Source organism: Rhinoraja longicauda, chromosome 8 (genome assembly GCF_053455715.1).
Source record: "Rhinoraja longicauda isolate Sanriku21f chromosome 8, sRhiLon1.1, whole genome shotgun sequence".
Taxonomy (NCBI): Eukaryota; Metazoa; Chordata; class Chondrichthyes; order Rajiformes; family Arhynchobatidae; genus Rhinoraja; species Rhinoraja longicauda.
Genome location: NC_135960.1, coordinates 5,588,868 through 5,610,278, shown reverse-complemented (window position 1 = coordinate 5,610,278; position 21,411 = coordinate 5,588,868). Strand labels below are relative to the sequence as shown.

Genomic DNA, 21,411 nt, shown 5'->3' with positions numbered 1-21,411 from the left:
GTAGTCAAAGGCTATTAGCCGTGTTGGAAGAACTCAGCGGGTCAGGCAGTATCTGTGGAAGGAATTAACAGGCAATGTTTAGGGTCAGGATCCTTCTTCAGACCTGACCCATTGAGTTCCTCTAGTAGGTTGTGCTTTGGTCAAGGTTTCAGCATCTCCAGTATCTTGCATCTCCGTGATATAAATGACCAGCTAGTTGGATCTGATGAATGACTATTTTCTTGCTTTCATATTTCTGTGACAGTTTTTACCCCCCGCATATGTTGCACAGCATCCATATTTGTCATAGAGTGATGCAGTGTGGAAACAGGCCCTTCGGCCCACCTTGCCCACACTGGCCAACGTGTCCAAGCTACACCAGCCCCACTTGCCTGCGTTTGGTCCATATCCCTCCAAACAATAGACAATAGACAATAGGTGCAGGAGGAGGCCATTCGGCCCTTCGAGCCAGTACCGCCATTCAATGTGATCATGGCTGATCATTCTCAATCAGTACCGCGTTCCTGCCTTCTCCCCATACCCCCTAACTCCGCTATCCTTAAGAGCTCTATCTAGCTCTCTCTTGAATGCATTCAGAGAATTGGCCTCCACTGCCTTCTGAAGCTGAGAATTCCACAGATTCACAACTCTCTGACTGAAAAAGTTTTTGCTCATCTCAGTTCTAAATGGCCTACCCCTTATTCTTAAACTGTGGCCCCTTGTTCTGGACTCCCCTAACATTGGGAACATGTTTTCTGCCTCTAACGTGTCCAACCCCTTAATAATCTTATACGTTTCGATAACATCTCCTCTCATCCTTCTAAATTCCAGTGTATACAAGCCTAGTCGCTCCAGTCTTTCAACATATGACAGTCGTGTCCTGTCCATGTACCTTTCTAACTGTTTCTTAAATGTTGGGATAGTCCCTGCCTCAATGACCTCCTCTGGCAACTCGTTCCATACCCCCACCACCGCCTCACCTGTGTCCTCTAGACCTCGATTCACCTACTCTGGACAAGAGATCTTGTGCATCATTCACTCAAATTCTGAGCAGCACGTAGGATTTGTCAAATTTGATCAAAATTAAGCGTTCTTCATTAAGATGTTGCCTGACATTACCATAAATGAGCACTTCCATCCATCATCTTAATGCACAAACAAAAACATGATATTTCACAATTGTACCCATCAGGAGTTTTCTGACATAGTGTTTACATGCAAAATGATGTTTTGTTTTCCCATATTTAGTAAATTGCAATTCAATAGCTCCAATTTATTGTTGCAAATCAGAAATTCATTTCCATGTACTGTTGCAAAGTAAGCACAAATGAACAATGCATTCATTAATTCTACCCACCACCCAGTCAATTAAATTGTCTGTGTTCAACCACCATAGTGGAAGCTGCATTGTGTCGAAAGGAACTGCAGATGCTGTTATATACCGAAGATAGGCACAGAGTGCTGCAGTAACACAGCAGGTCAGGCAACATATCTGGAGAAAAAGGATGGGAGACGTTTCGGGTCGGGACCCTTCTTCAGACTGAAAGTAGAGGGGAGGAAAAACTGGATTTAAGCAAGGGTCAGAACAAAGAAAGGCTGGCAATAGATGACTAAGGAAGGGTGGAGCCCACAATGGCCCATTGTTGGTTGGGGAAGAGGTGATAACGAAGGGAGACAGGGATGAGAACAGTGAAACTAGAACGTCTAGTTTAAGGTCACAGTTTAAGGATAAGGGGGAAGTCTTTTAGGACCGAGATGAGAACTTTTTTTTCACACAGAGTGCTGAATCTGTGGAATTCTCTGCCACAGAAGGTAGTTGAGGCCAGTTCATTGGCTATATTTAAGAGAGAGTTAGATGTGGCCCTTGTGGCTAAAGAGATCAGGAGGTATGGAGAGAAGGCAGGTACGGGATACTGAGTTGGATGATCAGCCATGATCATATTGAATGGCGGTGCAGGCTCGAAGGGCCGAATGGCCTACTCTTGCACCTATTTTCTATGTTTCTATGTCTAGGATGGGGGAGGGTTGGAAGGAGGGAATGCGACAGGATGAAAAAAAACCTGTGCAGAAAGAGAGGAGAGGGGCGAACATCACATCTAAAGGTTCATTTGCTCATTTATAACTCAAGTTGTGCTATCAGGTTGATTTAATATCAGTGTACCAGGCACACAGAAATCTCCAAGATTAATTTGGGACAATTTGTTCTGATGAGAGAACAATTATAATAATGAAACCTTTAACTTAAATCATGAACAATCTATCTTTGTATCTGGATAATTAAAACTCCTACCTTAATTTAAAAAAAAGTGAAGCCTTGTCTTAAACCTTAGGTGACAAGAGTTTTACCACACCTACTGATCTCCCATTATTGTCTTCAGGTCCCAGAAGATCACTGAGCTAGAATTAATCTTTAGAGAGGAGATGAGAAGTAATTTCTTGAGTCAGAGGGTGATGAATCTGTGGAATTCGTTGTCACGGACGGCTGTGGAGGCCATGTCAATGGATATTTTTGGAGGCAGAGATTGACAGATTCTTGATTAGTGCAGGTGTCAGGAGTTACAGGGCGAAGGCAGGAGAATGGGGTTGAGAGGGAGAGATAGATCACCATAATTGAATGGCGGAGTAGACTTGATGGGCCAAATGGCCTAATTCTGCTCCTAGAACCCCTTTCTGCCTTCTCCACCACCCGAAACCTATCCCTTTATTTTCTGCTGATCTCCACACTCACTTTGAATTTTAAGTCTGTAAATTACTCTTCCAAGTTCCAGCGAAGGGCCATTGTTCAGAAATGTTTACGCTGCTTCTCTCTTGGCAGTTGCTTCCTGACCTGCTGAGTTTTTCCTGCATTTGCAGGGGGTTTTTCTTTTGATATCCAGCATAGGCAGCATTCTGCTCTTGTACAAGAGTCTAAATAACTGGATAGCCCTTTCAAAGATCGTCATGCAGGATGGTACTCAGTCAACATGGTTGCACGGTGGTGCAGTGGTAGAGATGCTGCCCTACAACGCTTTCAGCGCCAGAGACCCGGGTTCGATCCTGACTACAGGTGCTGTCTGTACGGAGTTTGTACGTTCTCCCTGTGACCAGCATGGTTTTTCCTCCGAGATTTTCAGTTTCCTCCCACACTCCAGACGTACAGGTTTGTAGATTAATTGGCTTGGTATAAACGTGAATTGTCCCTAGTGGGGGGTTTTTTGGGGTTGGGTAATTTGGGTGCCTGTTTAGTGCTTTTATTGTTGGACTGTGGGTGATTGAATTAACATTTTGTTCAAGATGGCCGCGCCGTTGTGTTTGGCTGCCTGCCACTGTATGTTTCTTTTTTTCCTAGTCAGATGTGCAGCACTTTGGTCAACGTGGGTTGTTTTTAAATGTGCTATACAAATAAATTGACTTGACTTGACTTGACTAGTGTGTGTTGTCCCTAGGATAATGTTAATGTGCGGGGATTGCTGGTCGGTGCGGACTCCGGTGGGCCGAAGGGCCTGCCTCTGCGCCGTATCACTAAACTAAAAACATAACTGGCACTTTCTGATAGCTTTCCGAGGCAATGGACACATTTGCGTTAAACCATTTGCACTTCCATTTACTTTCGACTTCCTTTACGCACATTTCTCAGAGTAAACCTTCATTAGGCGTACGATACAACACTGCCCGAAGATGAAGACAGGCGAGAGTTACTGGTTTTACTGACATAAAATTAGCATTTGTGGCAGAAAGTAGCATGGTTGAGGGTACGTCAAGGGGAGAACGCAGATTTTGGATGATCAGCCATGATCAATAGACAATAGACATTTGGTGCAGGAGTAGGCCATTCAGCCCTTCAAGCCAGTACCACCATTCAATGTGATCATGGCTGATCGTTCTCAATCAGTACCCCGTTCCTGCCTTCTCCCCATACCCCCTGACTCCGCTATCCTTAAGAGCTCGATCTAGCTCTCTCTTGAATGCATTCAGAGAATTGGCCTCCGCTGCCTTCTGAGGCAGTGAATTCCACAGATTTACAACTCTCTGACTGAAAAAGTTTTTCCTCATCTCCGTTCTAAAAGGCCTACCCCTTATTCTTAAACTGTGGCCCCTGGTTCTGGACTCCCCCAAGATTGATTGGCGGTGCTGGCTTGAAGGGCCGAATTACCTACTCCTGCACTTATTTTCTATGTTTCTATTAGCATTCAAGGTAGCAGGTTTTGGTGTCTCTCATTTGATATGATGTTTGATATTGCCAATAGGGTTAAGGACAACCGAGAATGGGGGAACATCATCACGAAGCGATACCTCCCTGCACCTTTGCAAAGTCCTACCAGCCCCTAGTCTTGGTTAGTCCCCATTTGGGATGGGTGAAAGAGGGGGACCCGGGGTAGGGAAGGAGGAGGGGGGGGGAGGGGGAGTTGCTGCCATGTGCGACAACAAGCAGTAGGTAGGACTGTTCGGTGGCCCTTGTAACTTTGTCAGCGTCAAAACATGGCGACACTTGTGTACTGCCGAGGTGAGGTCTGCCATAAGATTTCACCAGGTTGTGTGCAAAACAAAGCATTTCACTGTCCCTAGGCACATGTGACAATAAAGTATCATTAAATTTCACCAGGTTGTGTGCAAAACAAAGCATTTCACTGTCCCTAGGCACATGTGACAATAAAGTATTATTAAATCATTGAATCATCGAGATGGAATCCCCACATATTGATCAGCCAATGGCATCCTTTTTCCTTTCTGGCCTCACATTTATAGACAATAGGTGCAGGAGTAGGCCATTCGGCCCTTCGAGCCAGCACCGCCATTCAATGTGATCATGGCTGATCTTTCACAATCAGTACCCCGTTCCTGCCTTCTCCCCATACCCCCTGACTCCGCTATCCTCTCCTCCGACGCTGGCAACCTCAACATCCTCATCCTACTTGACCTCAGCGCCGCCTTTGACACCATAAATCACTCCATTCTCCTCACCCGACTTGAAACCTCCCTTAACATCACCGGCACAGCCCTATCCTGGTTCAAATCTTACCTCTCTGACAGACACCAGTTCATCTCCATTAACAACTGTAAATCCCCCACCGCTCCCCTCCCCCAAGGTGTCCCCCAAGGCTCAGTCCTTGGCCCCCTCCTCTTCATCCTCTACCTGTTCCCCCTTGGTCAATTAATCCGCCGTCATGGTCTCAACTTCCACTGCTTCGCCGATGATATCCAGCTCCTCATCTCCACCAAGTCAATCTCCCCCACCACACACTCTACACTGACAAACTGCATCACTGAAATAAAATCTTGGCTTCAATCAAATTTCCTCAAACTCAATTGCAACAAATCTGAAATCATCATCATTGATCCAAAAACGCTCACCAAATCCACCCAAAACTTCATCCTCAACATTGATGGTCTCCCAGTATCCACCTCCCCTCACATCCGGAATCTTGGAATCATCTTTGATCAAACCCTCTCCTTCGAGAAACACATCAAACACATCACAAAGACAGCCTTCTTCCACCTCAAAAACATTGCCCGTCTCCGTCCATCCCTCTCCTCCACAGCTGCAGAAACCCTCATCCACGCCTTCATCACCTCCCATCTGGACTACTGCAACAGCCTCCTCTATGGCGCACCCTCAAAAATCATCAGTAAACTTCAATACATTCAAAACTCCGCTGCCCGTCTACTCACCCACACCCCGATCCGTGACCATATCACCCCCATCCTTTACAAACTCCACTGGCTCCCCATCCCCCAGAGAATCCAGTACAAAATCCTCCTCATAACCTACAAAGCCCTCCATAACCTGGCCCCATCCTACCTGACCGACCTCCTCCACAGGCACACTCCCACCTGCACCCTCCGCTCTGCTGCTGCCAATCTCCTATCCCCCCACATCCGGACCAAACTCAGATCCTGGGGGGACAGGGCTTTCTCCATCGCTGCTCCCACCCTATGGAACGCACTACCCCAAACCGTTAGAGACTCCTTCACACTCACCACATTCAAAACATCGCTGAAGTCTCACCTGTTCAGTACTGCCTTCAACCACTGAAGGTCACCTCACCTTCTGTCTCCTTTCTCTGTTCGTTTACTTATTTACTTATTTATCTATTTATTCATTTCCCTATGTTCTCTAAATCTCTGTAAAGCGTCTTTGAGTATATGAAAAGCACTATATAAATAAAATGCATTATTATTATTATTATTATTATCTATCTAGATCTCTTTTGAAAGCATCCAGACAATTGGCCTCCACTGCCTTCTGCCATATGCTCCCAATATGCCACAGGGGGCCACAGTTTAAGAATAAGGGGTAGGCCATTTAGAACTGAGATGAGGAAAAACTTTTTCAGTCAGAGAGTTGTGAATCTGTGGAATTCTCTGCCTCAGAAGGCAGTGGAGGCCAATTCTCTGAATGCATTCAAGAGAGAGCTAGATAGAGCTCTTAAGGATAGCGGAGTCAGGGGGTATGGGGAGAAGGCAGGAACGGGGTACTGATTGAGAATGATCAGCCATGATCACATTGAATGGCGGTGCTGGCTCGACGGGCCGAATGGCCTCCTCCTGCACCTATTGTCTATGCCAAGGTGGTTATTTTGTGAGAAATGGAGATTTAACCAAGACAAGGGGCTGGTGGGACTTAGCAAAGGAACCGGGAGGTATCGCTTCTTGATGATGTTACCTAGGTTATTCTAGGTTGTTATTAACCTTATTGGCAATGTCAAATACTCTGAATGAAAGACACCAGTACCCGTTACCCTTTAATCCTAATGATGTACCTCAACCACAGACCAATACAGCTGCATAAAACAAAGCCAAAGAGAACAGGGGTGTTCCTTATATCTTAGGGCATTACAGGTACATATAGAAATGCCACGCTCCCTCAGTTGTGATTTGTATGGAATTTCCACTTCAGCCCAACACTATAAGAGACTGCGGATACTGGAATCTCAAACAAAAATCAATCTGCTCGAGGAACATAGTGGGATCAGGGGAAAGAGAATAACAAGTTAACATTTCAGAATTTGAAAAGATTATTGATCTGATATGTTATCTCTGTTTATCTTTCCATGGATGATCTGCAGAAATTTTGTTATTATATTGGTATTGACTTATTTATTTCTAAAATTTCCCACTTCTCTCCACAGATGCTACTTGACGTCAGTTCAGTTTAGTTTAGCGATACAGTGTGGAAACAGTCCTTTCGGCCCACCGAGTCCACGCCGACCATCAATCACCCTGTACACTAGTTCTATCCTACACGCCAGGGACAATTGAGCGAAGCCTATTAACCTTCAAACCTGCACGTCTTTGGGAAGTGGGAGGAAACCAGAGCTCCCAGAGAAAACTCACAGGGTTTCCACACTTTCTATTTTTATTTTGCCCTTGTGTTTCTGTATGCTAATTCCCATTGCCAAGTCCTATCGGCAACTGACAAAAGTCATCCCAATTAGAGTTGGTTCATTAATTCAACCACAGAGCCTGAACTTGCAGCCATTTGGTTGGAAGCCAGTGCACAAAGTTCCAAGCTATTTAGTTACACACACACCACATTCCAACGTGACATAGAAAAGGATCAACATGAAGTTTGTGCAACAAACAGAATTTTCCCAGCCCATTGCAACATCAGCATAAAAATGAAAGCCTCTCAGTGAAGTGGAATGTGCACTCTTTGTACATGTCAAATACCGACCCAGTATTGTTTTCACTGCAAAACGTCTTGGTTAATATGTGAAGTGCATACTGCAATTCACAGACATCTCGAAGCGATAATAAAATTATTACAAAGTGAAGAAAACAATTGCCCAGACGTACATATATATATATTTAAATTGCCGTTCCTCAAGGGTCCAGTTTAAGCCTAAAGAGGTTTGGCACATCTCAATGGCATTAAAAAAAACCGGACAGCTTCTCAAACATATTTGGTCATTCTTGCAACAGTGCAAAATTCTGTAGAGGTTAGCAATGGCATTCAGTAACAATAAATTTAAACATTGAAGTGCAGTGGTGTTTTAACGTCAACCGAAGGCGAAAAAATCAATGTGAGATTAGGATGGGATGATAGAAGAAGCACTTGACTCCCAGGTACCTCACTACTGTTATTGATAAGTCAGTGAAGTTGTTGTCATTAGTAAATGGCTGAAGGAACATGGAAGAGAGATTTAAAATTCTGGGAAAAATAACACGTAAGAGGCATGCGAGGAAAGAAAAAAGATTTTTTAAAACAAATTGCCACCATGACATATGATTGGAATTTAGAAGGATGAGAGGGGATCTCATAGAAACATATAAAATTCTTAAGAGGACTGGACAGGGTAGATGCAGGAAAAATGTTCCTGATGTTGGAGGAGTCCAGAACCAGAGGGTCACAGTTTAAGAATAAGAATAAGGCCATTTAGGACTGAGATGAGGAAAAACTTTTTCACCCAGAGAGTTGTGAATCTGTGGAATTCTCTGCCACAGAAGGCAGTGGAGGCCAATTCACTGGATGTTTTCAAGAGAGAGTTAGATTTAGCTCTTAGGGCGAAGGGAATCAAGGGATATGGAGAAAAAGCCAGAACGGGGTACTGATTTTGGATGATCAACCATGATCATATTGAAATGGCCTACTCCTGCATCTATTTTCTATGTTTCTATGAGTGGTGGAAATGGAGTCTCAGGGATCCCTCAAACTCTGGGATGCACCAAGGAAGTGCAGAATTAAAGAGTCGAAAAAGGTTACAGATATTGAGAGAAGCAGCAGGGGAAATGTATGAAACAAGCATTAAAATATTAAAACTGATATATCGCCGACTAGTGCAGGTTGTAACGAACAGGAGTATGGATAAGCAGGACCTCTTAGATATTTGGATAAAGGGAGCAGAATTCTAGATAAATTCTGGTTAACTGGGGGTGAAAGATGTTTGTTTGACCAAGAGAACATTAGAATGCAGACCAGTGAAGGCATGGAAGTGCACAAAAGTCTGGAGTAACTCAACGTATCAGGCAGCGCTTGATTTGAACATGCATAGGCGACGTTTTGGGTCGGGACCCTTCTTCAAACTAACTATTGAGGACCTTTTGAAATCTGAAGAAGGATTCCAATCGGAAACGTCACCTAGTTCCTGAGTTCTTCAGCGATGCTGCCTGGCCCGCTGGAGTTACTCCAGCATTTTGTATTTTTCCTTGGGAAACCAGCATCTGACAATAGACAATAGACAATACGTGAAGGAGTAGGCCATTCTGCCCTTTGAGCCAGCACCACCATTCAATGTCATCATGGCTGATCATTCTCAATCAGAACCCCGTTCCTGCCTTCTCCCCATACCCCCTGACTCCGCTATCCTTAAGAGCTCTATCTAGCTCTCTCTTGAATGCATTCAGAGACTTGGCCTCCACTGCCTTCTGAGGCAGTGAATTCCATAGATTTACAACTCTCTGACTGAAAAAGTTTTTCCTCATCTCCGTTCTAAATGGCCTACCCCTTATTCTTAAACTGTGGCCCCTGGTTCTGCACTCCCCCAACATTGGGAACATGTTTCCTGCCTCTAATGTGTCCAACCCCTTAATAATCTTATACGTTTCGATAAGATCCCCTCTCATCCTTCTAAATTCCAGTGTATACAAGCCTAGCCGCTCCAGTCTTTCAATATACGACAGTCCCGCCATTCCGGGAATTAACCTAGTAAACCTACGCTGCACGCCCTCAATAGCAAGAATATCCTTCCTCAAATTTGGAGACCAAAACTGCACACAGTACTCCAGGTGCGGTCTCACTAGGGCCCTGTACAACTGCAGAAGGACCTCTTTGCTCTTGCACCATATGAGGTTAGACGGTGTCACAAGTGGACAATGGAAATAGTCATATTGAAGATGGAAAAGACAGATGATAGTTCTGAAGCATATTTCAGGGTCAAATCCATCTTATGATCAGATTTTCTGAAGAGATAAAGAACCGCTTTTGTTATGGCTTTAGAATTGTTTTTGCAGGTCTAAAAACATTTTCTTCGTGACTAAGAACAACTACAATTGAAAAAGAATGCACCAGAGCAAGACTACCCTAATTATCAGGCATCCAATATGCATCTGGTCAAAAATGAAAGTCAAGCACACTGATACATATTGGATGGTGGAACTGCATTGCGAAGCTAACAGTCTACTCTTGTGTGTGTTCCCATATTTTTAAGTCTGAGAAGAAAACACAATCTTACCTCTCCTGGACTCAAGGTCACAACGTACGGCCGGACTCTGCTGAATCGAGGGAAACGCTCCAAATCAGGGTTGACTATGTTGACACTGCTAAATACACTGGATTCTTCGTAAGGAATTCTGGTGGGATACAGGAAGGAAGTGTCCTCTGGTGGGAATAAGTGCCACCTTTTCCTGAAAACACACATTTAAAATACCTTAATTAATTTCAAAGTCATGCTTTATGTTCATGCCAATATATAAAAGTGACTCCTGTTAAAACCTATAAATGAATGTCTCAGACCCATATATATATTCACGATCTGATGGCACACTCTCTGCAAAGATAGGGACACGTGCACTGACACTGAGACAGTGCGCAACATGAGGCCCTAGGGCAACTGTTCTTCAAAAATCCTGTCGGGGGAATAGTTACGGCTTCAATGGAATGGTTCTTTGGGAGCTGATATGGAAGGTACAATCAGATGTGGCATCAAATGAGACATGGGGAGAAAGCAGGAACGGGGTACTGATTTAGGATGACCAGCCACGATCATATTGAAAGGCAGTGCTAGCTCGAAGGGACGAATGTCCTACACCCGCATTCTATGTTTTAAAATAATTATGCATTATTTTCAAATCCTATCGAAATATATGAGTTCTTGATGTGACTTTGGTTGCGACATTTCAGGTAATGGCGACAGAGGGTAGAGGCCAAAAAGGGCAGCACAGTGGTGCAGCGGCAGAGTCACTGCCTTAGAGCGCCCGAGACTCGGGTTCGATCCCGACTGCAGGCGCTGTCTGCGCGGCGTCCTTACGTTCTCCCCGTGACCGCGTGGGTTTTCTCCGGGTGCTCCGGTTTCCTCCCACAGTCCAAAAACGTACAGGTTTGTAGGTTAATTGGCTTCGGTAAAATTGTAAAATGGTCCCTTGTGTGTGGGATAGTGTTCATTTACGGGGTGATCGCGGGTCGGCGCGGACCCGGAATGCTGAAGGGATACCTGTTTCCGTGCTGTATCTCTGACGTCGTTAGCAAACAACGTCAACAACAATTGCTTTGCCAGTTCCGCACGGAGTGTGATAGAATCACAGAACATTGGGGCCTAATGGGTCTCTTCAGCCTAATGAGTCCATGCCAACCGTCAAGCATCCTTATCCTTTTTATCCTCCACAGTCCCCCAAAAGATTCTACCACCCTTCAAAAAATAAAATTTAAACTCAAATGCAAACTTCTTTCATATTGCAGTCATTTTTTCCTGGGTGCCTGACAGCAAGATTAATCCTTTGTTGATACACATACTAAATCAGAAATTTTCTAGCTCAACAGACTGATCCAGAAATTTATCTTGCATACATTCCAGGAATTTATCTTCAACATTAAGGTAATAATTTGATTCATCCAGTCTCTTTGTGGATTATTGTTCTCCCCAATTGCAGTAACATCCATTACATGCACTTCTAATTTCCTTATTTATATCATACTTTCAGTCTATAGTTTATAGATGACAGCAAATCAAGTGCTCATCTTATGACTTTTTTAAACTTGACTGATTGAATGGAAATAGGCCCTTTGGCCCACCCTGTCCACGCCGACCATCTGCTCACGCTAGTTCTATGCTATCCCACTTCCATATCCACTCCTCACACACAAGGGCTAGTGACAGAGACACGTCTTTGGGATGTGGGAAGAAAGCGGAGATCCCGGTGGGAAACCAACGCTCACAGGAGGAACGTGTAAACTCCACACAGATAGCACCCGAGAGCAGCATCGAGCCCGGGTCCCTGGTGTGGTGAGGAAGCTGCTCTACCTGCTGCACCGATCTGAGAAGCCAAAGATAGACACAAAATGCTGGAGTAACTCAGCGGGACAGGCAGCATCTCTGGAGAGAAGGAAAGGGTGACGTTTCAGGCCTGAAGAAGGGTCTCGACCTGAAACGTCATCCATTCCTTCTCTCCAGAGAGGCTGCCTGTCCTGCTGAGTTACTCCAGCATTTTGTGTCTAACTTTGGTTTAACCATCTGCACTTCACTTTGAGAAGCAATGGTTTTCTGCTTCAACCACTCCATCAGTGTGAATTTAAGACCCCCATCACACTTCCTCTCCTGATAGATCCAATGATAGGCTAAAGCCCCCCCTTAATGAGTAATTGAAGGCTAAAATTAAAAGATCTTATTTTCACCCACTACAACTTTCTTCGATTTCCATGTGTGACAGGCAACCTAAATTAGAGTAATTGCTGTGGGTCCATCTTTCAAAACTTCTGACTTGAATGCTCTAAACTCATTTCTGTTGCTACAAATTAGATAAGGAAACATTCAACCAATTAGTCTGGGACGTATTTAAATCTCCGTGGTGTGCAGATAACATTCTAAACCATCCCAACATCCCGCTGCTGAACTGAAGAGATAATTGTTAAAAGCTGTCGATTTTCAGTAAATTGCTTTCACTGCAAAAGACCCATTCTTGAAAGAGTCAAAAGTTCAGCTGGCTTGAATATAAATTGCATTTTTTTATTTAAATTAAAAAAAAAAAATTCATTCATTGAATGTGGGCTTCACTGGCAAGGACGGCTTTTATTGCCAGCCTTACTGCCTTCAAAAAGGTGGTGAGGATTACCTTGTCCTGCTGCACTGCATATGGTGAAGATAGCCCCACTGAGTGAGTATTCTGGGATTTTATGCAGTGACAAAGGAGGAATGCTAATATATTTCCAGGACGGGATGATGGAAAACTTCAGCGTAATCTTGGGGGTAGGTGTGGAGGGCATGGGGGGACGTATACTTTCTATGTGACTAAGGCTCTTGCCTTTCTAAGTGGTTGATTATGAGTTTGAAGGTTTTCACCGGGATCTCCGGTTTCCTCCCACACTCCAAAGACATTAAGGTTTGTAGGTTAATTGGCTTGGTGTAATTGTCAATTGTCCCTATTGTTGTTCGTCCTTCGGGTTCGAAGATGACCATGACTTCACTTTCAGTTGGAGAATTGATGATTGTGGGTCCGGAAGTGACTGGTGAGGCCAATCCGGGCCCGGAAGGCACGCCCACACGTAGGACACAAGTGGATGGGTGCTGCAGTGGAGGTGGAGGTAGCCCGGGCCTTGCGCGCAGTGCGTTTCCTCTGGGCCTCTGCAGTGCGTCTGTTCTCTGCTGCACGGGCTCCTGTGGTGAGCTTGCTACGCCAGGTTAGACGGTCCAGAGCAAGAGACTCCCAAGTGCTGAGGTTAATGTCCAAGTCTTTGAGGGACACTTTGAGGCAGTCCTTAAACCGTTTCTTCTGTCCTCCTACTGAGCGCTTGCTCTGACACAGTTCTCCATACAGAAGCTGTTTTGGCAGTCGACTCTCGGGCATTTGTCCCTAGTGTGCGTAGGATAGCGTTAGTGTGCAGGGACCGCTGGTCGTCGTGGACGCGGTGGGCTGATGGGCCATGTTGCTGTGCTGTGTCTCTAAACTATACTAAACTTCAGTCAGCATCAATGGTGCCGAAGTGAAAATGGTTGAGAACTTCAAGTTCCTTGGTGTTAATATCACCAATGATCTGTTGTGGACAACTACACTGACGCAAAAGCCAAGAAGGCACGAGTAGGCCTTAGAAGACTGAGGAAATTCAGCATGTCGGCTCATACAAACTTTTACAGAAGCAACATCAAGTTATGTTGGGATGCATCACAGCTTGGTTTTGGGAACAGCTCTGCCCAGGACTTAAAGAAATTGCACAGAGTTGTATACGTAGCCGAGTCCATCACACAGACCAGACTCCCCATAATTGACTCCCTCTTCACTTCACGCTGCCTTGGAAATGCAGCCAACATAATCAAAAAATTGTCCCACCCTTGTCACAGGGTACCGTTCAATTCAATGCAGAGACAAATCGAAGGTATTTATTCACAAAATGCTGGAGTAACTCAGCAGGTCAGGCAGCATCTCGGGAGAGAAGGAATGGGTGACGTTTTGGGTCCCGAAACGTCACCCATTCCTTCTCTCCCGAGATGCTGCCTGACCTGCTGAGTTACTCCAGCATTTTGTGAACTCTATTCTACGCTCGGTATCTTCCCAATTGCTCTAACCAGTGGACTCAAGTTTGGCCTGATTGTATTTATGTGTCGTGTTATCTGACCTGTGTAAGAAGGAACTGCAGATGCTGGTTTAAACCGGAGACACAAAAAGCTGGAGTAACTCAGCGGGACAGGCAGCATCTCTGGAGAGAAGGAATGGGTGACGTTTCGGGTCGAGACCCTTCTTCAGACTGGTTAGGGGATAAGGGAAACGAGAGATGTAGACGGTGATGTGGAGAGTCTGAAGAAGGGTCTCGACCTGAAACGTCACCCATTCCTTCAGATTGGAGAGCACGCAAAACATTGTTTCTCGGTACACGTGACAATTTTAACTTAACATCTAAAGTCTTGGTAAGTTGAAGTATTGCATCTTATATAGATAGGCCATGACTGCCTCAACATAGAAGAATTGAATCTAAGTTGGAGCTTTCGAACACAGTGAGCACATTGACAAGGAAGGAGTGATGCAAGTCGTACAAATAACCTCTCAGGTGGAACAATGGCATATGTTCATGTTCAAACGTTCCAGGAACAGAATTAGGCCATTCGGCCCATCAAGTCCACAGAGTGATACAGTGTGGAAACAGGCCCAAAGCTGATCTATTTTTTGCCTCTCAAACCCATTCTCCTGCCTTCGCCCCATAACCCCTGACATCCTTACTAATCAACAATCCTAGTAAAAAAAATAATGGGGGATAAATATGAATTATTTTAGTGCAAAGGATAAATCACAAGTATTCATGGAGCTTCGCTAAGCTATGGTAGGAAATGTAAATTCAAACATTTGCCATTATCATGACTTTAGGCAAACTAGCAAAGGAATACATTTTAGATGGTAAACATCTACATAGACAGGTACACGGATAGGACAGGTTTGGAGGGATATGGACCAAGCGCAGGCAGATGGGACTAGTGTAACTGGGACATGTTGGCCGGTAAGTTGGGCCAAAGGGCCTGTTTCCACACTGTATCACTCTATGACTCTATCTACCCTCTAACATCTGTCCCGAATTCAGGGTATCTTCAATTTAATCAGTCTGGGTGCAGTAAAGATCTAGAGGCAGATTTAAGGGCATGGTGGCAGTAGAGTTGCTGCCTCACAGCGCAAGAGACCCTAACCACGGGCGCTGTCTGTATGGAGTTTGTACATTCTCTCCATGATCTGCACGTTTATTTTTTCTTTCCGGGTGCTCGGGTTTCCTCTCACACTCCAAAGACCTACAAAGAAACCAGAGCACCTGGGGAAAACCCACGAGGTCACAGGGAGAACTTACAAACTCCCTAACAGAGGGAGACGGTGGTCAGGATCGAATCTGGCGCTGTGAGGCAGCAGCTCTACGCTGCACCACTGTGCCGCCCCAATTAATTCCACACAAATTTGTAAATATTCAAAATGTTCTTGACTTCAGTCAACTGCTCAAGTTGTGGTGGAACAATTAGTTTATCAAACAGCAGATTTTTTTAATTTTGGATCATGGCCCACTTTTCCTTCCTACATCCTGGTGGATGAGGAAATGTCTCCCTCTACCATTGTTCAAGCAAATCACACATCTTTGAGCATTTTAAGAGGATTGTTAGTCATAGTCACACAGCGTGGAAACAGGCCCTTCGGCCCTACTTGCCCACACCAACCAACATGCCCCATCTACATTAGTCGCACCTGCCTGCATTTGACCCATTTCCATCTAAACCTGTTCTATCCATGCACCTGTCTAATTGCTTCTTAAGCATTGCGATTGTCCCTGTCTCAACTACCTCCTCCAGCAGCTCGTTCCATACACCCACCACCCTCTGTGTGAAAAGGTTACCCCTCAGATTCCCGCATAAAATCTCTTCCCATTCACCTCAAACCTATGCCGTCTGGTTCTCGAATCTCCTACTCTGTGCGTCTACCCGATCGATTCCTCTCATGATTGTGGCATAATAACAGCTCTCCAGATGCATCTTCTATGCGCCAACAGGCCAAAGCCAAATATTCATCATGTGCAGACATCTATTTGCAAAAAAATAACATTCAATCTTGAAAATGTTTCAGAAGCTTGAAACAGTCTAAACCCTGGACAAATTACATGAGCTTTGCAGTCTTAACACGATCACCACCCACTCTTTGCCAAATTAGCCCCCACCACTGTAATAGAAACATCTCGCTTCTGTAAGCAGGTTTCTCTTCCTAATGCATCCACTTTCTTAAATGATCAACGTAGTAATTCTGATCAATAATTTTTAATAATGGTCACATTTTCTGGAAAGCAGAAGATTAACGGGTGGCCAAATTGATTTATTTCACTGCAGATGGAGTAAAAGCGTCTTCTGAGGAAAGAGTTCAAAACAAGGAGGGCACAACTTTAAATCAGGTTTGGTCGGCGTGGACTGGTAGGGCCGAACGGGCCTGTTTCCGTGCTGTAATTGTTATATGGTTATATGGTTATAAGAGTCATTTAGAGGTGATTTCAGCATGCCCCTCCTGAACTTGTACCCCTCAATATGGCCGCTTCTCAGCCTCCTACGCTCCAAAGAAAAAGGCCACAACCTAAAACTAAGGAATGGAATACTTTATTGACACATGTGACAAATGTGGATAAATGTGAGGTTATCCACTTTGGCGGCAAGAACAGGAAAGCAGAGTATTACCTGAATGGTGGCCAATTAGGAAAAGGGGAGATGCAACGTGACCTGGGTGTCATGGTGCACCAGTCATTGAAAGTAAGCGTGCAGGTGCAGCAGGCAGTGAAGAAAGCGAATGGTATGTTAGCATTCATAGCAAGAGGATTTGAGTATAGGAGCAGGGAGGTTCTGCTGCAGTTGTACAGGGCCTTGGTGAGACCGCACCTGGAGTATTGTGTACAGTTTTGGTCTCCTAATCTGAGGAAAGACATTCTAGCCTTAGAGGGAGTACAGAGAAGGTTCACCAGATTGATCCCTGGGATGGCAGGACTTTCATATGAAGAAAGACTGGATAGACTAGGCTTATACTCGCTGGAATTTAGAAGACTGAGGGGGGATCTTATAGAAACATAAAATTCTTAAGGGGTTGGAGAGGCTAGATGCGGGAAGATTGTTCCCGATGTTGGGGAAGTCCAGAACCAGGGGTCACAGCTTAAGGATAAGGGGGAAGTCTTTTAGGACCGAGATGAGAAAACATTTCTTCACACAGAGAGTGGTGAGTCTGTGGAATTCTCTGCCACAGAAGGTAGTTGAGGCCAGTTCATTGGCTATATTTAAGAGGGAGTTAGATGTGGCCCTTGTGGCTAAAGGGATCAGGGGGTATGGAGAGAAGGCAGGTACAGGTTACTGAGCTGGATGATCAGCCATGATCATATTGAATGGTGGTGCAGGCTCGAAGGGCCGAATGGCCTACTCCTGCACCTATTTTCTATGTTTCTATGTTTCTAAGACAGTGAAATTCTTTGCTTGCACACCCAAGGTGTGCAAAAAGTCGCCACATATGGTGCCCGCCAGCTCTTTCTTTGTTCTCCCCCCTCCCATCCCCCTCTGGGTCCTCCATTGCTCTCCTCCCCCTCCCACTCCTCGGCGGCCCCCCCACGCCGGATCCTCCGTTGTTCATTATTCTTTCCTCTCCCTCACGACTGCAAGCCCAGGTAACATCCTGGTGAAGATAAGACACAAAAAGCTGGAGTATCTCAGCAGGTCAGACAGCACCTCTGGAGAAAAGGAATAGGTGAAGTTTCGGGTTGAGACCCTTCTTCAGACTGAGAGTCAGGGGAAAGGGAAACGAGAGATATAGACATTGACGTAGAGAGAAATAGAACAAACGAACGAAAGACATGCAAAAAAGTAACGATGTTAAAGGAAACAGGCCATTGTTAGCTGTGTGCTAGGTGAGAACGAGTTACAGACAATGAGACTCAACAAGATGACCTCCTGCTCTCTGATTCTAATTCTCCAACATCCTGGTGAATCTCTTCTGCACCCTTTCCAACTTAATGACAACCTTCCTCGACATCATTGATTGCATTTGGTACGCTCGATGTAGCCTCCTCCACACTGGTGAGAGCAAGCGCATTCTGAAGAAGGGTCTCGACCCGAAACGTCACCCATTCCTTCTCTCCCGAGATGCTGCCTGACCTGCTGAGTTACTCCAGCATTTTGTGAATAAATCGATTTGTACCAGCATCTGCAGTTATTTTCTTATAGTTTAATTGACTTATTCCCAAGCACCTACGCTCTGTCCACCAGGGCCAGAAGTGGCCCTCGCTTGCTAATCATTTTAATAGAGTATCGGTGCTTCATGAATGAATGCTCCACAACAGGAGGAATGGGAGAGTGATCCGAGGATGGCGCAGCGGTAGAGTTGCTGCCTTACAGCGCCAGGGACCCGGGTTCAGTACTGCCTACGGGTGGTGACAGTATGGAGTTTGTACGTTCACCCTGTGACCTCCTGTTTTCTCTCCGGTTTCCTCCTACATTCCAAAGACGTGCAGGTTTGTAGGGGTTAATTGGCTTCTGTAAATTGTCCCTGGTGTGTAGGATAGAACTCATGTACGGGTGATTGGTTGGTCGAAGGACCTGTTTCCATGCTGTGTGTTTAAAAACTTAAAAATAGGAAAAAATCACAGGTTACAGATTACCAGTCAGAAAATCACCCCCTCTTCCCCTACTCCCTATCTTCTGTGACTAAGTCAATTTTGCATCCAGTTTACCAACTCCCTGCGGATACCACTTGACTTCTGGATTAGTCTACCGTGAGTGTGACTTGTGAAATGCTTTACAGAGGTCTATGTGGACAACATTCACTATCCTATCCTCATCAAAGATCTTTATTAATTCCTACGAAAACCAAAATTTACAAGACAGGCTCCCCCAGCACAAAGGGTGAGAGGGGATCTTATCGAAACATATAAGATTATTAAGGGTTGGACACGTTTGAGGAAGGATTTTCTTGCTATTGAGGGCCTGCAGCGTAGGTTTACTAGGTTAATTCTCGGAATGGCGGGACTGTCATATGTTGAAAGACTGGAGCGACTAGGCTTGTATACACTGGAATTTAGAAGGATGAGAAGAGATCTTATCGAAACGTATAAAATTATTAAGGGGTTGGACACGTTAGAGGCAGGAAACATGTTCCCAATGTTGGGGGAGTCCAGAACAAGGGGCCACAGTTTAAGAATAAGGGGTAGGCCATTTAGAACTGAGATGAGGAAAAACCTTTTCAGTCAGAGAGTTGTGAATCTGTGGAATTCTCTGCCTCAGAAGGCAATGGAGGCCAATTCTCTGAATGCATTCAAGAGAGAGCTAGATAGAGCTCTTAAGGATAGCGGAGTTAGGGGGTATGGGGAGAAGGCAGGAACGGGGTACTGATTGAGAATGATCAGCCATGATCACATTGAATGGCGGTGCTGGCTCGAAGGGCCGAATGGCCTCCTCCTGCACCTATTGTCTATTGTCTAAAACCATTAAATGCCCCAAATATTTACCTTATTATCCTCTTCCATTCAGTTGCGACCTTGTTAATACTTGATTTGCTATAAAATTTAGTATCCGTCCCGGGAGAACACAATAAAAAAAACATGAGTTTTTGATTATCCAAATGCAATTACAAGTGGGAACAACCAGAACTGATGGTCTCGTCAAAGCTCATTTTCTGCAAGAACAAAACAGGTTTGAGAATCTGCATTCAAAATGTGGCAAAGAGCCTTAAGAGCTCCAGAGCAGCCATCCCTTTGCCTCCACAGATGTCGACTGAGCCACTGAGTTCTTCCAGTAACAAATTTTTCCGCTCCAGCCTCCAGCATCTGCAAACAACGTAGAACAGTCCAGCGTAGGAACAGGCCCTTCAGCCCACAATGTCTGTGCTGAACGGTACGGTAGCGCAGCGGTAGAGTTGCTGCTTTACAGCGAATGCAGCGCCGGAGACTCAGGTTCGACCCTGACTACGGGTGCTGCACTGTAAGGAGTTTGTACGTTCTCCCCGTGACCTGCGTGGGTTTTCTCCGAGATCTTCGGTTTCCTCCCACACTCCAAAAGACGTACAGGTATGTAGGTTAATTGGCTGGGTAAATGTAAAAATTGTCCCTAGTGGGTGTAGGATAGTGTTAATGTACGGGGATCATTGGGCGGCACGGACTTGGTGGGCCGAAAAGGCCTGTTTCCGGCTGTATATATATGATATGATATGATAACCTGATGCCAAGAGGAACTCTTAACTGCCTGCACATGATCCACATCCCTCCATTCCCAGCATGTGTCTCTGAACACCACTGTCGTATCTGCATCCACCACCTCCCCTAGCAGTGCTTTACACCTTCTGTGTAGAAAACTAGCGTCTCACTGTCCCTTTAAACTCACCCTAGTTTAGTTTAGTTCAGTTTAGAGATACAGCGCGGAAACAGGCCCTTCGGCCCACCGGGTCCGCGCCGACCAGCGATCCTCGCCCGACACCCACTAGGGACAATTTTTACATTTATCAAGCCAATTAACCTACAAACCTGTACGTCTTTGGAGTGTGGGAGGAAACCGAAGATCTCGGAGAAAACCCACGCGGGTCACGGGGAGAACGTACAAACTCCGTACAGACAGCACCCGTAGTCGGGATCGAACCCGGGTCTCCAGCGCTGCATTCGCTGTAAGGCGGCAACTCTACCGCTGCGCCACCGTGACCGCCCGTGATTCAAACCTTTGGTTGAGATCGGTAGACAGACACTTTGTGTCCTTTTTCCACAAAAACTGAGCTGTCTAGATCAAAATCCATACAATCTGAAGGAAAGCAATGTTGCATTCATTTCTATGCATATTTGCACCCCTTAATATGAATTCAATGGGAATCTCATTTACGGAATTGAATTTCTTCAAATGGGATCAAAGCTTCTGCAACACCTAACATTTGTTTCCCAAACAATTTTCAACCTCAGTGGTCTGAAAAGCGGCAGATCTTGTTTGGTCTGAGCACAATCACGTTTTACACAATCAAGAGCTACAATCAAGCCGCAGACGGCTGAGGAGGCCAAGCCAATGGATATCCTTAAGGCAGAGAAAGATTCTTGATTAGTGCGGGTGTCAGGGGTTATGGGGAGAAGGCTGGAGAATGGGGTTAGGAGGGAGAGATAGATCAGCCACGATTGAATGGCAGAGTAGACTTGATGGGCCGAATGGCCTAATTCAGCTCCTATCACTTATGAACATAAACTAATCCTGCTTATCTACAGTGGCAGACCTCATTTCAGTTTAGTTTACTTTATTGTCACGCGTACTGAGGTACAGTGAAGAGGTTTTGTTGCGTGCTAATTCCAATTGC

General features: G+C 45.2%; 1 protein-coding gene across 2 annotated transcripts in view; it reads right to left on the bottom strand.

The window, feature by feature from the left end:
* The window catches only part of hspbap1 (hspb associated protein 1), a 118,092-nt gene that overhangs the window by 30,844 nt on the left and 65,837 nt on the right, over positions 1-21,411 (bottom strand). For both annotated transcript variants that reach the window (XM_078404377.1, XM_078404379.1), the window contains exon 5: positions 10,131-10,302. In XM_078404377.1, coding sequence (XP_078260503.1) covers positions 10,131-10,302 — 172 coding nt within the window. The remainder of the gene's footprint in view (positions 1-10,130; positions 10,303-21,411) is intronic.